Below are 14,935 nucleotides of genomic sequence, written 5' to 3'. Positions count from 1 at the left end.
ATTTCTTCACACAGAAGATCCAGACGATGACGATCTAAGAAGGACCTGGGGATAGACCTGCCGAGGGGAGCAGCGGCCCATGCTTTGGGGGTCTGTCCGGCAACTAAGATTCTTGTACCTGTGGACTGCAGAGCTCCACAGCACCCACATGACCCTACAATCTGGTAAATTGACCTCCAGCTTAATATCTTAAGTCTTATACCCTTATTGTTATATCTTTTCTCTGACTGCAAATTTACTGTATATTTCTGTAATTATCTACAGTAGTGCGCCCTTAAGGCAATTAAACTATAAACTTAATCTTGGGCTGATGCTTTTACTCTGATCACGAATCTTAGAACCCCCAGCGGGTAACAGGACCTCCTCCCCGGCGACCATTTGCTCTAGGTTCAGTTCCCTTACTGACCTGAGAGACAAAGGGGGCGCCGGAGAGCTGTGCCTGTGTAGTTACGTCATGGTGGTGACGTGGGAGGAACAGGTCTGTGTGCGTTCCTCCACAATAGCATTAAAAATGTATAGCGGCTTTCTTCTTACAAAATGCAGCTCGTCATCTTTCCATAGGATATTTGCGGTGTTGCAGCCCAGCCATTCCTATGAACAGGTGTGGTGCTGTTTTTGAAAGAAACCAGCCACAAATTCTCTGATTCTAGTCAATACTTTTAGAAATATGATAGTTAATGATATTTATACTCAATATAAGGTTATTAATACATGCAACAGTATTAAAACAAGCTAGTAAAAGTAAGTCAATAAAGATGCCTACCTTTTTGTAAAGACTTCTTAGGTCTCTGTACTGCCACAAGCTATTTAACACTTGAGATGCTGCTTTTACTACTTTCGGAGAATGCCTGTTTTAAGGTAACACAAATATTAAATACATAGATTAAAAAAATAGACATTACAAAATATGCTAAAAGTAATGAGTACATTCCACTCATTTGGCACAGATGATTTTAATTAGCAGGAGACTGCAATGGGGTCTAGCCTATTTTTGCTCTCACCAGACAACATGTGGAAGGTGAGTTCAATGCTCCTTTCATTTGGTGTCCGTGTTGTGTGGCGGTCATTGTTGCTGTGGTTTTGTGGTCTACTGAGACGCAACGGGCCGTCTGTGGTTTGTGCAAAACGCCGCTCCTTCAATGTATGATGTTTGGAGGTGCGGTGCATTCTATTTTCTCAGCATACTGTAAGTAAAAAAGATGCATACTGTGCAAGTGTCAGGACCAGGTGGAACAAATCCACCTGAAGTCAATGCTGCATGCTTTGAAGAGAGTGTAAAAATCTGCATAAAGTACTTAATCAGTTTCCTTGCTTCTAAAGTAATCTCACTGTATGGTATGTTTAGAATAATAACATACACAGAGACTTAAAGGGAACCTGCCAGCAGGACTGCTCACAGTAACCCACAGACAGTGTAAGGTTGGCTCCCTTATTCTGATTAGGCCGGGATCACACATGGGAGAAATACGGCCGAGTCTCGCATGTTAATACCCGGCACTGCTGCTGGCACTCAGGAGTGGAGCGTGCGGCTCCATGTATTGCTATGTGGCCACACGCTCCGATACGAGTGCTGGCGGCAGTGCCGGGTATTAACAAGCGAGACTCGGTCGCATTCCCCGCATGTGTGATCCTGGCCTTAAGATGATACCTGGGTTGATGAAATCCATCTTGTGGTTGTTTTTTAATCTTGATTTTCAGTTTTTAGTTAACCCCTTACAGCCAGCTGATGGAATAGTACGTCAGCTGGCAGTATCCCCTGCTTTGAGGTGGGCTCCGGCGGTGAGCCCACCTCAAAGCCGCGACATGTCAGCTGTTTTTAACAGCTGACATGCCTTTTCCCCCAATAGGCACATTACAAGCCTGTAATTCTGCTGCATAGAGGTGATCTGAGCATCACCTCTATGTAGCAGAGGTGATCGCGCTATGACAACTTCTAGCCTCCTAAGGCTATTGAAGCATGCCAAAAGTAAAAAAAAAAAAAAATGTTTAAAAATATAAAAAAAAACATAAAAGTTCAAATCACCCCCCTTTTACTCCAAAGAAAATAAAACAATAAAAAAAATCAAACCTACATATATTTAGTATCGCTGCATTCAGAATCGCCTGATCTATCAATAAAAAAAAAATTTACCTGATCACTAAATGGCGTAGCGATAAAAAAAATCAAAATGCCAGAATTATGTTCCTTTGGTCGCCGCGACATTGCATTAAAATGCAATAACGGGCAATCAAAAGAAAGTATCAGCAAAAAAGTGGTGTCATTAAAAACATTAGCTCGGTACGCAAAAAAATAAGCCCACACCCAACCCAAGATCACAAAAAATGGAGCCACTACGGGTCTCGGAAAATTCCGCAATTTTTTTTTTTCAGCAAACTTTGGAATTTTTTTTTCAACATTTAAATAAAAGAGAACCTAGACATGTTTGGCGTCTATGAACTCATAATGACCTGGAGAATCATAGTGGCAGATCTGTTTTAGCATTTAGTGAACCTAGCAAAAAAGCCAAACAAAAAACAAGTATGGGATTGCACTTTTTTTTGCGATTTCACCACACTTGGAACTTTTTACCATTTTCGAGCACACTACATGGTAAAACCAATGGTGTTGTTCAAAAGTACAACTTGTTCTGCCAAAAATAAGCCCTCACATGGCCATATTGACAGAAAAAGTTATGGCTCTGGAAAGAGGGGAAGCGAAAAATGAAAATCAAAAAGCTCATGAAGGGGTTAATGATATGCTCATGCTCTGGTGCGGCTTGTGGGCGGGGGTGCCCCGGAGCGATTAATTTCACCACCAATCAGAAGTGCTACAGTGCTGTTTCCCACACTGTCACACAGCGTGGGAAACACAGGCTTTTGTGCTGTGTATGTTCGGCTATATTCAGAGATTTATTCGAAGATTAAATCAGCGTATATTGTAGATTCGGCAATCATGAGCCAAACCGAACATTGAAATATTTGCTCATCTCTAGTCATAGCTCTGGAACACTTAATTGGATTATACTGGTTCTGAGATTTTTGTGACTTATTGTACTTCATTATAGTGGTAACATTTCTTTGATATGACTTATGTTTAGTTCTAAAAAACACAGAAAAGTTTGCAATTTTCAAACTTTTAATTTTTATGCCCTTAAATCAGAGAATCATGTCACATAAAGGAGCTAATAAATAACATTTCCCACATGTTTACTTTAAATCAGCACAATTTTGGAAACATATTTTTTTTTGTTAGGACGTTATAAGGGTTAAAAGTTGACCAGCGATTTCTCATTTATACAACAAAATTTGCAAAACCGCTTTTTTAGGGAACAGTTCCCAATTGAAGTGACTTTTAGGGGCCTATATGACAGAAAATACCCAAAAGTGATACCATTCTAAAAACTGTGCATCCCTCAAGGTGCTCAAAACTACATTAAAGCAGTTTAATAACCCTCCCAAGTGCTTCACAGAAATTAATGGAACATGGAAGAAAATAATAAACATTTAACTTTCTTTCAAACATTTAACTTTTCTTTCACAAAAATTTTCTTTAGACCTTGTTTTTTACTTTCGCAAGGGTAACAGGAGAAAGTGGACCATACAATTTGTTGTGCAAATTCTACTGAGCATGCGTAACATACCCCATATGTGGGGGAAAACCACTGTTGGGCACACAGCAGGGCTCGGAAGGGAAGGAGTGTCATGTCACTTTTTGAATGTAAAATTTCCTGGCATAATTAGCAAATGCCATTTCATGTTTGGAGAGCCTCTGATGTGCCTAAGAAGTGGAAATCCCCCATAAGTGACACAATTTTGGAAACTAGACCCCTTATGGAAATTATCTAGATTTGTATTGAGCACCTTTAACCCATGGTTGCTTCATAGATGTTTATATCATTGAGCTTGAAAAGAAAAAAATCTAATTTTTCCCAGATAAATCTATTTTAGCTCCAAAATTTGCATTTTCATAAGAGTAACAGGAGAAAATGTTACATACAATTTGTTGTGCAAATTCTCCTGAGTACGCCGATACCCAATATGTTGAAGAAAACAACTGTTTGAGTCCACAGCAGGGCTTGGAAGGGAAGGAGCGCCATTTGACTTTTTGAATGCAAAATTTGCTGGAATAATTAGTAGACGCCCTGTTGTGTTTGGAGAGACCCTGATGTACCTAAACAGTGAAAACAACCCACTAGTGACATTATTATGGAAACTAGTCCCCTTTGGGAATTTATCTAGATGTATGTTGAGCACCTTTAACCCCCAGGTGCTTCACAAAAGTTTATAACGTTAAGCCGTCAAAATAAAAAAATCCCATTTCTCCCACAAAAATATTTTTTAACTCAAAATTTTGGATTTTCACAAGGGTAACAGGAGAAAATGGACCGCAAAGAATTGTTGTGCAATTTCTTCTGAGTTCAACGATGCCCCATATGTGGTAAAAAAAAAAAAACTACTTTTGATGCACAGTGCAAAGCTCAGAAGCAAATATTAAATTGCAGATTTTGCTGCACTGGTTTGAGGGTGCCATGTTACATTGGCAGAGCCCCTGAGGTACTAGAACATCAGAACACCCCACAAGCTACCTTATTCTATAAACTACTGTAAACTTCTCAATGAATTCATCTAGGGTTGCAGTGATTATATTGGCACCACAGGTATGGCACAGAATTTGATACCATTGGGCAGAGAAGAAAAAATAATTCACATTTTTATCAACAATATTGTGTGTTAGCCCCAAGTTTTACATTTTCATACTGGGAAATGGATAAAAATGGCACCAAAATTTGTCCAACAATTTCTACTGAATGTAGAAATACACCATATGTGGATGTACAGTACTTCTTAGCCACACAGCAAGACACGGTAGGGAGGAAGGGCTATTTGCCTCATGGAGTTGCAGATTTTCCTAGAATAGTTTGCAGATTCCATATAAAGAGCCCCTATGTGTCAGAAAAGCAGAATCCCCCCTCAAGTGACCCCATTTTGGAAATTATAATCCTTTGAGAATTTATCTACAGGTGTATGATGATTTTGACTCCATGGGTGTTTTCCAGAAAATAGCAGCAGTGGATGTTGCTGAGTGAAAATTGCAAACTGCTGCTGTAATGACCAGTACACTGTAGTGATCAGTACATTGTAGTGATGAGTACATTATGCCAAGTTCATGCTTCTGGAGACTCACACCTGTAAATTTGGTGGGCTCTCATCAGTGCAGAAATGCCAAACATGTGAGCGTCAAATGTGGTTTCGAAAGGAGGGGGGCATTTGGATTTGGGAGCCCAGAATTTGCTGAATATCTTTTGGGGTGAGGAGCTATTTTGCTTTTCCAGAGCCTTTGTGCTACCAGTAACGTGGAAGCCCGCTGTATTTCCATTAACAGATTAACCTGAGTGGGGATTGCATTTTTTGTGGATTGAGTTGAAGCATTTATTGGGAACATTTTACATAACATTTATGATCACATTTATCCAGCTCTCTACACTGAGCACTTACTTAGGTGTTTCCATCTAAATTTCCGAGTGACTTGACAGATAAAACCCCAGATGGATCCATTCACTATAATGAGCCAGCAGAGTTGCTGTGGACTCTGACCTTTGTTCAATGTTTTTCTTTTCAGAAGGGCACAAGCCTGCAGCCAACGACACTTTTATCCAATCCTAAAAAGACTGACACTGCCGGATCACAGGTTCTATTGCTCCACAGTTCCTCCATATGCCTTATTATAGGGAATCTTCTGCCAGGGGTTCTGTTTGAATCACATATTTCAGAGACTTAAACGGAAACCCCAATGTAAGAGCTCAGCATAGCATGAAGGATAAATGTGCACTGACCTTTCCTGCAATTTTTGGGAGGCAGAATGAAAAAAATCAACTTCAGGTGAAGAATGTGTGGTATACGTTATTAGGCGACTTCGAATCGGTGCGATTACAGCAATACCAGATTTGTGTATATATTGTGAGAATCATGTGGGAATAGTGGATGAGGGCAGGTATATCTCGCCCAGATACCTTTCCTATGTGGCCTAGTCTGGTCAGTATCGCACCTGCTTGCTAATAAATAATGGGAGGTGGATATAAAAGGATGCAAGGTGGTTGTGTGAGTGTCTCAGCCTGGGAACACAGAGAGCTTGTCTGTGTGAGAGACACACACGTGAGTGAAAGCAGTGCCCACTGCAACTGTGGTTTGGCTGGACGGGAGAAGCCCGCCAGTTGGTAGTTAGATTGTCCATTGTTTAGTTAGTGCCGGATAGGCAAGGATTTGTTTTATGTTTTATTTCCTTTTGCATTGCTTTCACCATTAATAAACCTGACCCAGGGTCAGTTACACCCGAATCCCAGCTCTGCGCCTGAGTTTCATGCGGAACGCACGTGACCTTTGACCCCAGCAAAGCCGATCCCAGAGTGTTTTATCACATTGTGGTGGAGAACGCGGGCATCACGTTGCAAGCATGAGCATGGAGGACGTGGTGAAAGCGCTGGTAAAGTCCACCGCCGTCCAGCAAGAAGCTAATCGGGTGATGATGGCCCAGCTGAAGGAGTTGGTGGACATGACAGTTACCGATCGTTCGCTTCTCCAGCAGGTGGCGCAGCGCTTGGCAAGCTTACCTGAGCTTAACCTGGAAGCCGAGTCGAGAGTGATTCACGTGAGTCGGTACTGGCAGAAAATGACGACCGAAGATGACGTCGAGGCATACATGACCACGTTTGAACGGACGGCAATGCGAGAAAAATGGCCGAAGGCACGACGGGCCGGCCTGATTGCCCCGTTTCTTTCCGGTGAGGCCCAAAAGGCTTATTATGACTTAGAGCCTGAAGCCGCGTAGGACTTTGACAAATTGAAAGCCGAGATCTTGGCCCGGCTGGGAGTGACGACCGCTGTCCGTGCACAGAGAGTGCATCAATGGACTTATCAGCCGGATAAACCACCGCGGTCACAGATGTTCGACCTGATCCACGTGACGAAGAAGTGGCTACAACCCGAGGTGCTGACAGCGCCAGAGATAATCCAGAGAGTCGTCATGGACAAGTACCTGAGAGCTCTACCGCCAGCCCTGAGGAAGTGGGTAAGCCATGGAAATCCTACGACGGCAGATCAACTGGTGGATCTGGTTGAACGTTACTCCGTGGCGGAAGGACTCCGAGACGACGCTACCCCACCTCGTTCTTCATCATCTCCACGTGGAACCGGTAAGACTGTTCCAGGGAGTAGGGGAGAAGGAAAAATCCCTCAGACAGTGGGGGAGGAAAACGGGACTGTCCGCACTGCGAGGCCGAGAGTAACGAACTATGGTCTAAGCAAGGGGCCCGTTAGGTGTTTCCGCTGCCAAGAGATGGGACATATTGCTGCGAACTGTCCGGTCACTACTGAACCCATGCAGTGCGACCTCACAGACTCTAAAAACCACATGTCTATGGTTGCACGGGTAGTGAGTGTGAATGCCGGTCAAAAGGATGTGGAAAAACACTTGTGTGATTTAACTGTTGATGGTAAAAAGGTGGTGGCATTGTTAGACTCAGGAAGTGTGGTGACTCTGGTGAAGGCCAGTCTGGTGTCAGCCCCGACTGGACCATCAGACAAATTTTCTGTAACGTGTGTGCATGGAGACACCTGTTCGTACCTCACCACGGTCATATGCATTACTACTTCCTATGGGTCTGTGCAACATAAAGTGGGACTCGTCCCGGCGTTATTGCATGATGTTATCCTGGGCCGGGATTTTCCCCACTTCTGGCAATTGTGGGAGAATCAGTTGATGCCCTCGGGTAATAGTGTACATGATTCTTCTCCCAGGGCGCGTGTGGGTCCGGAACCCCTGGAAGAGGTCTCCCCGGAAGACTCTGGGGAAGAGTCTGCGGGAAATGACCTGCAGTTCCCGTTTTCAGTCATGGCGGGTGATACGGAGGAGACCGGGGAAGAGGAGGAGGCCGACAGCCGTCCACCTCCCCGTTTGCCGGATTTAGAAGTTCAGAAAGATGACTTCCAAAGCGAGCAAATAAAGGATCCTACCCTTTCTCAGGCTAGGACAAATGTAAAAGTGATAAATGGGGTACCCGTAGAACCTGGCTCTAGGCTGGCATATCCTTACATGGTTCTGGAGAATGATTTACTCTATCAGATAGAGAAAAAGGGGAAAGATACGGTGCAACTATTAGTCGTGCCAAAACCCTACCGGCGGCAGGTGCTGGACCTGGCCCACGGACATGTGATGGGAGGTCACCTGGGAGTCCAGAAAACCACCGAAAGGATATTACACTGTTTTGTTTGGCCAGGCATGCATCACGATATTCGAGTATATTGTGAGTCTTGTCCTGACTGCCAAGCCTCTGCACCTAAGTCCCGTTTCTGTAGCCCTTTGGTACCCCTACCTATTATTGAAGTCCCGTTTGAGAGGATTGGGATGGATTTAGTTGGGCCCCTTCCACGGTCTGCACGTGGACACCAACATATCCTGGTCATCTTGGATTATGCCACTCGTTACCCGGAGGCCATCCCTTTGCGTAACACGGCCACCAAGACGATTGCCAAGGAACTGGTGCATGTGTTTAGTCGGGTCGGTATACCAAAACAGATACTCACCGACCAGGGGACCCCCTTTATGTCCAGGATAATGAAGGAGCTCTGCCGATTGTTACAAATCGAACCGTTACGCACATCCGTGTATCACCCTCAAACAGACGGGTTGGTTGAACGGTTCAATAAAACTCTGAAGCAGATGCTGAGAAAGGTGATAGACAAGGATGGGAAGAACTGGGACTATTTACTTCCGTATTTGCTTTTTGCCATCAGGGAAGTACCCCAGTCTTCCACGGCATTCTCGCCTTTCGAGTTATTGTACGCCCGACGTCCTCGCGGACTGTTAGACGTTGCAAAAGAAACCTGGGAGGGTCAGGTCACTCCGTTTAAAACAGTGATAGATCACGTCACACAAATGCAGGACCGTATTGCGGCTGTTATGCCTATCGTCAAAGAACACATGATACAGGCTCAAGGAGCCCAAAAAAGAATCTATGATAGGGGCGCCAAGATCCGTACGTTTGCACCCGGAGATAGGGTGTTGATCCTGGTCCCCACGGTGGACAGTAAGTTCCTGGCAAAGTGGCAGGGCCCCTTTGAGATCAAGGGAAGAGTTGGTGAAGTAAACTACAAAGTATACCAGGCAGGTAAACGGAAACCTGAACAGATTTATCATGTAAATCTGATAAAGCCCTGGAAGGATCGGTCTGCCTTGTCAGCGGAGCTGGCCCGTCCTGTCTGCTCGCATACCGTACCGGAGGTATGGGTTGCAGAGACTCTCTCGGAGCAGCAAAAGACTGAGGTCAGGCAGTTTCTACTTCACAACCAAAAGTTTTTCTCAGAAAAACCCGGGCAGACTATGCTAATGAAACATGACATCTTAACGGAACCTGGTGTCACAGTTCACGTAAAGCCCTACCGAATCCCGGAAGCGCGCCGTGAAGCCGTTTCCCGAGAAGTGAAGGCAATGTTAGAGTTAGGAGTCATTGAGGAATCGCACAGTGCATGGTCCAGCCCGATTGTGCTAATTCCTAAACCGGACGGCACCATCCGGTTCTGCAATGACTTCAGGAAACTGAATGCGGTCTCAAAATTTGATGCCTATCCTATGCCCCGGGTCGACGAGTTAATAGATCGGTTAGGAAAAGCCCGGTATATTACGACCCTAGATCTAACAAAGGGGTATTGGCAGATCCCTCTGGCTGAGGCTGCCAGAGAAAAGACGGCATTTGCTACGCCGGAAGGTTTATTTCAGTATGTGTATATGCCGTTTGGACTGCACGGGGCACCGGCGACCTTCCAGAGACTGATGGATCGAGTCTTGAGGCCACATAGGCGGTACGCTTCGGCCTATTTGGATGACATTGTCATTTACAGCTTGGACTGGGAGACTCATCTCCAGAAAGTACAAGCTGTGATTGACGACCTGTGGGAGGCAGGTCTAACCGCGAACCCCAAGAAATGTCACATCGGGCTAGAAGAAGCCCGGTATTTGGGGTATGTAATTGGGAGGGGTGTTGTTAAACCCCAGGTTGATAAGATTCAGGCGGTTCAGGACTGGCCACAACCTGTCAACAAGAAGCAGGTGCAAGCCTTCCTGGGGATCGCCGGCTATTATCGTCGGTTCATACCCAATTTTGCAGCCATCGCTACCCCCCTGACGGATCTTACAAAAGGGAAAGACTCCGTCATGATTAAATGGAGTTTAGCGGCTGAAGAAGCCTTCCATAGCCTAAAACGGGCACTTTGCGCTCAGCCCGTACTGGTGACTCCGGACTTCCGCAGCGAGTTTGTGGTACAAACGGATGCCTCTGATACCGGTATCGGGGCCGTACTCTCAAAAGTGAGGGACGGAGTGGAACACCCAGTCCTCTATCTCAGCAGGAAGCTGAATAAACACGAGCAAAGGTATGCAGTCGTAGAAAAAGAGTGCCTCGCCATTAAGTGGGCTCTAGAGGCCCTCAAATATTACCTGGTGGGCCGAAAGTTCAGGCTGATCACTGACCATGCCCCTCTCAAGTGGATGCACTTGAACAAGGAACGGAATAGCCGGGTGACCCGGTGGTTCCTTGCCCTGCAGGCCTACACTTTTACAGTGGAGCACTGCCCAGGGGTACAGATGGGGAATGCAGATGCCCTGTCCCGAGTGCACTGTTTGGCGGGTGTCATTGCTCGACCAGAGTGGTCTGAGCAGAGGAGGGGGATATGTGAGAATCATGTGGAAATAGTGGATGAGGGCAGGTATATCTCGCCCAGATACCTTTCCTATGTGGCCTAGTCTGGTCAGTATCGCACCTGCTTGCTAATGAATAATGGGAGGTGGATATAAAAGGATGCAAGGTGGTTGTGTGAGTGTCTCAGCCTGGGAACACAGAGAGCTTGTCTGTGTGAGAGACACACACGTGAGTGAAAGCAGTGTCCACTGCAACTGTGGTTTGGCTGGACGGGAGAAGCCCGCCAGTTGGTAGTTAGGTTGTCCATTGTTTAGTTAGTGCCGGACAGGCAAGGATTTGTTTTATGTTTTATTTCCTTTTGCATTGCTTTCACCATTAATAAACCTGACCCAGGGTCAGTTACACCCGAATCCCAGCTCTGCGCCTGAGTTTCATGCGGAACGCACGTGACCTTTGACCCCAGCAAAGCCGATCCCAGAGTGTTTTATCACAATACATAAATACAGTGGGGAAAAAAAGTATTTAGTCAGTCAGCAAAAGTGCAAGTTCCACCACTTAAAAAGATGAGAGGCATCTGTAATTTACATCATAGGTAGACCTCAACTATGGGAGACAAACTGAGAAAAAAAAATCCAGAAAATCACATTGTCTGTTTTTTTTTCATTTTATTTGCATATTATGGTGGAAAATAAGTATTTGGTCAGAAACAAAATTTCATCTCAATACTTTGTGATATATCCTTTGTTGGCAATGACAGAGGTCAAACGTTTTCTGTAAGTCTTCACAAGGTTGCCACACACTGTTGTTGGTATGTTGGCCCATTCCTCCATGCAGATCTCCTCTAGAGCAGTGATGTTTTTGGCTTTTCGCTTGGCAACACGGACTTTCAACTCCCTCCAAAGGTTTTCTATAGGGTTGAGATCTGGAGACTGGCTAGGCCACTCCAGGACCTTGAAATGCTTCTTACGAAGCCACTCCTTCGTTGCCCTGGTGGTGTGCTTTGGATCATTGTCATGTTGAAAGACCCAGCCACGTTTCATCTTCAATGCCCTTGGTGATGGAAGGAGGTTTGCACGCAAAATCTCACGATACATGGCCCCATTCATTCTTTCATGCACCCGGATCAGTCGTCCTGGCCCCTTTGCAGAGAAACAGCCCCAAAGCATGATGTTTCCACCACCATGCTTTACAGTAGGTATGGTGTTTGATGGATGCAACTCAGTATTCTTTTTCCTCCAAACACGACAAGTTGTGTTTCTACCAAACAGTTCCAGTTTGGTTTCATCAGACCATAGGACATTCTCCCAAAACTCCTCTGGATCATCCAAATGCTCTCTAGCAAACTTCAGACGGGCCCAGACATGTACAGGCTTAAGCAGTGGGACACGTCTGGCACTGCAGGATCTGAGTCCATGGTGGCGTAGTGTGTTACTTATGGTAGGCCTTGTTACATTGGTCCCAGCTCTCTGCAGTTCATTCACTAGGTCCCCCCGCGTGGTTCTGGGATTTTTGCTCACCGTTCTTGTGATCATTCTGACCCCACGGGGTGGGATTTTGTGTGGAGCACCAGATCGAGGGAGATTATCAGTGGTCTTGTATGTCTTCCATTTTCTAATTATTGCTCCCACAGTTGATTTCTTCACTCCAAGCTGGTTGGCTATTGCAGATTCAGTCTTTCCAGCCTGGTGCAGGGCTACAATTTTGTTTCTGGTATCCTTTGACAGCTCTTTGGTCTTCACCATAGTGGAGTTTGGAGTCAGACTGTTTGAGGGTGTGCACAGGTGTCTTTTTATACTGATAACAAGTTTAAACAGGTGCCATTACTACAGGTAATGAGTGGAGGAAAGAGGAGACTCTTAAAGAAGAAGTTACAGGTCTGTGAGAGCCAGAAATCTTGATTGCTTGTTTCTGACCAAATACTTATTTTCCACCATAATATGCAAATAAAAGGAAAAAAAAACAGACAATGTGATTTTCTGGATTTTTTTTTCTCAGTTTGTCTCCCATAGTTGAGGTCTACCTATGATGTAAATTACAGACGCCTCTCATCTTTTTAAGTGGTGGAACCTGCACTATTGCTGACTGACTAAATACTTTTTTTCCCCACTGTATGTGTATATATATATATATATATATATATATATATATATATTTCAGTCATGTGAGGGCTTGTTGTTTGCGGGACCAGTTTGAATTTTTATTGGTACCTTTTTTGGGCACATGACATTTTTTGATAATTTTCTATACCTATTTTTGGAAGATACAACGAACAAAAACCAGCAATTCAGGAATTTTTGGGGGGATTTTTTTATACCATTCTGCATATGCTAAAATTGGGATTGCCGCTTTATTTTTCAGGTCAATACAATTACAGCAATACTCATTATATTTTTTATGTTTTGTTGCTTTTACACACTAAAAAATATTTTGCAGAAAAAGTTATTATTTTTGCATGGCTTTTCTCTGAGAGCTATAACTTTTTTATTTTTCAGCTGCTAGAGCTGAGTGATGACTAGTGTTGAGCATTCTGATACTGCAAATATCGGGTATCGGCCGATATTCGCGGTATCGGAATTCCGATACTGAGTTCCGATACTATCGAATACCGGAATCGGAAGTTCCCATAATGATATGAGCCAGTTTGATTTGATTCAGCCAATGAGAAATCCTAAAAAGTGTGGGCACATCCTGTTAGGCATTTAGGCATGTTAACTAATGGCATGACTGTGATTGGCTGCTGAAATTATGTCATGATGCACTATAAAAACCGCTGCCGCGATTTTGGGTTCACTCTGCTGTGAATTCAGTTAGGGACAGGACGCTTCTCTTCTGACTCTGAGGGACAGTTAGAGAAAGCGATTTGATATATTGTGCTGTGGGGAGGAGGACTCCCAGACAGTGACTGGGCCGGTACCCAGGGGACCGCCATCAGAGTTCCTGAGGGAATAATACTGGGAGAACAGTAAAGGAAGAGACATGACTGGAGTTGACGGGGCAAGGATAAAAGGAGCAGGGGGCGCGCTCAAGTGGCAGTTAGGAGAGAGTGTGACAGGAGGCAGGAAGCCGGGTGACTTGAGGAGACAAGGACAGGGGCCTGTGAGGAGGATACTGCGCACTCACCAACAAGTGAGACGTGAGAGACTTTTACCGGAGGCCGCTTCCCGCCCACGTTCACAGAGAGCCACGCCCGCCGTCCCCCGCCCTTGTGAGACAGATCCCTTACCTCAGGTCGTGGCTGCGGCTACGCATAAAACTGCCACAGAGGCTTGGACACTGCCCCCCGGCCTTCTCCCACCGCGGCGACCCTGTCATCACCCGCCTCAGGAGACGCCGCCTCGCCACAGGCGACATTAGAGGCCCTTGTCTCAGCTACGGAGGGACCCTTAGCAGAGGACAGCCACTGGACATTTAGGGGAACTTCTTCATTACCACGCCCCACCGGCATAGTTTCTTCAGGGCCTGTTGCGCCCCACCGGCATCGTTTCTTCAGGGCCTGTTGCGCCCCACCGGCATCGTTTCTTCAGGGCCTGTTGCGCCCCACCGGCATCGTTTCTTCAGGGCCTGTTGCGCCCCACCGGCATCGTTTCTTTAGGGCCTGTTGCGCACCACCGGCATAATTTCTTCAGGGCCTATAGCGCCCCACCGGCATCCTTTATTCATGGCCTGTTGTGCCCCACCGGCATCGCTTCTTCAGGGCCTCTTGCGCCCCACTGGCATCGTTTCTTCAGGGCCTCTTGTGCCCCAGCGACACCGTTTCTTCAGGGCCTGTTGCGCCCCATCGGCACCGCTTCTTCAGGGCCTGTTGCGCCCCAAGTCTTCCCAGAATATCGAGGCGTCAAGACAGCCGCATCAACGATCTCAAAGCGGCCGCATCTGCAATCCTGAGTGACGCAAGGAAGGATAAGTGGACTATAGCAATAAGTACCATAGTTTGGCCATATTTCGGTCTTGGACACCCGGACTAGCCGGGTACTTCCCGCTACTTAGAAAAGTATTGTTTATTTTATCGAGTCCCTGCGAGGACAAATTTGTGTTACCCCTTCTTCTGCCTGTTCATCATAGCCCTAGTGGTGCCAGTTTATAAAAGTTAATTACACAAGTCATACCCTGTCTCGTCACTGCATCCTGATAATCTGCTAGACCCTACAGTGCTTTAACCAGGCTACTTTAGCAACCCCTGTGTGAAGCTTTCTTTTGCCTTGCAGCGCTGTTCACAGCTGTCTGCAAGGTCTGTGTGTGAGTGCAGCTCATGCTGTAGTGTGTTC

The 14,935-nt window shown here is 45.6% G+C and overlaps 1 protein-coding gene across 6 annotated transcripts in view; it reads right to left on the bottom strand.

Moving 5' to 3' along the window:
* Positions 1–14,935, bottom strand: part of CTNND2 (catenin delta 2) — a 3,465,616-nt gene that overhangs the window by 565,058 nt on the left and 2,885,623 nt on the right. For all 6 annotated transcript variants that reach the window (XM_073587627.1, XM_073587626.1, XM_073587628.1 and 3 more), the window contains one exon: positions 764–848. In XM_073587627.1, coding sequence (XP_073443728.1) covers positions 764–848 — 85 coding nt within the window. The remainder of the gene's footprint in view (positions 1–763; positions 849–14,935) is intronic.

The sequence above is a fragment of the Dendrobates tinctorius genome, unplaced genomic scaffold, assembly GCF_039654945.1.
Source record: "Dendrobates tinctorius isolate UK_male_01 unplaced genomic scaffold, ASM3965494v1 ptg000100l, whole genome shotgun sequence".
NCBI lineage: Eukaryota > Metazoa > Chordata > Amphibia > Anura > Dendrobatidae > Dendrobates > Dendrobates tinctorius.
This window is presented reverse-complemented; position numbering and strand designations above follow the sequence as displayed.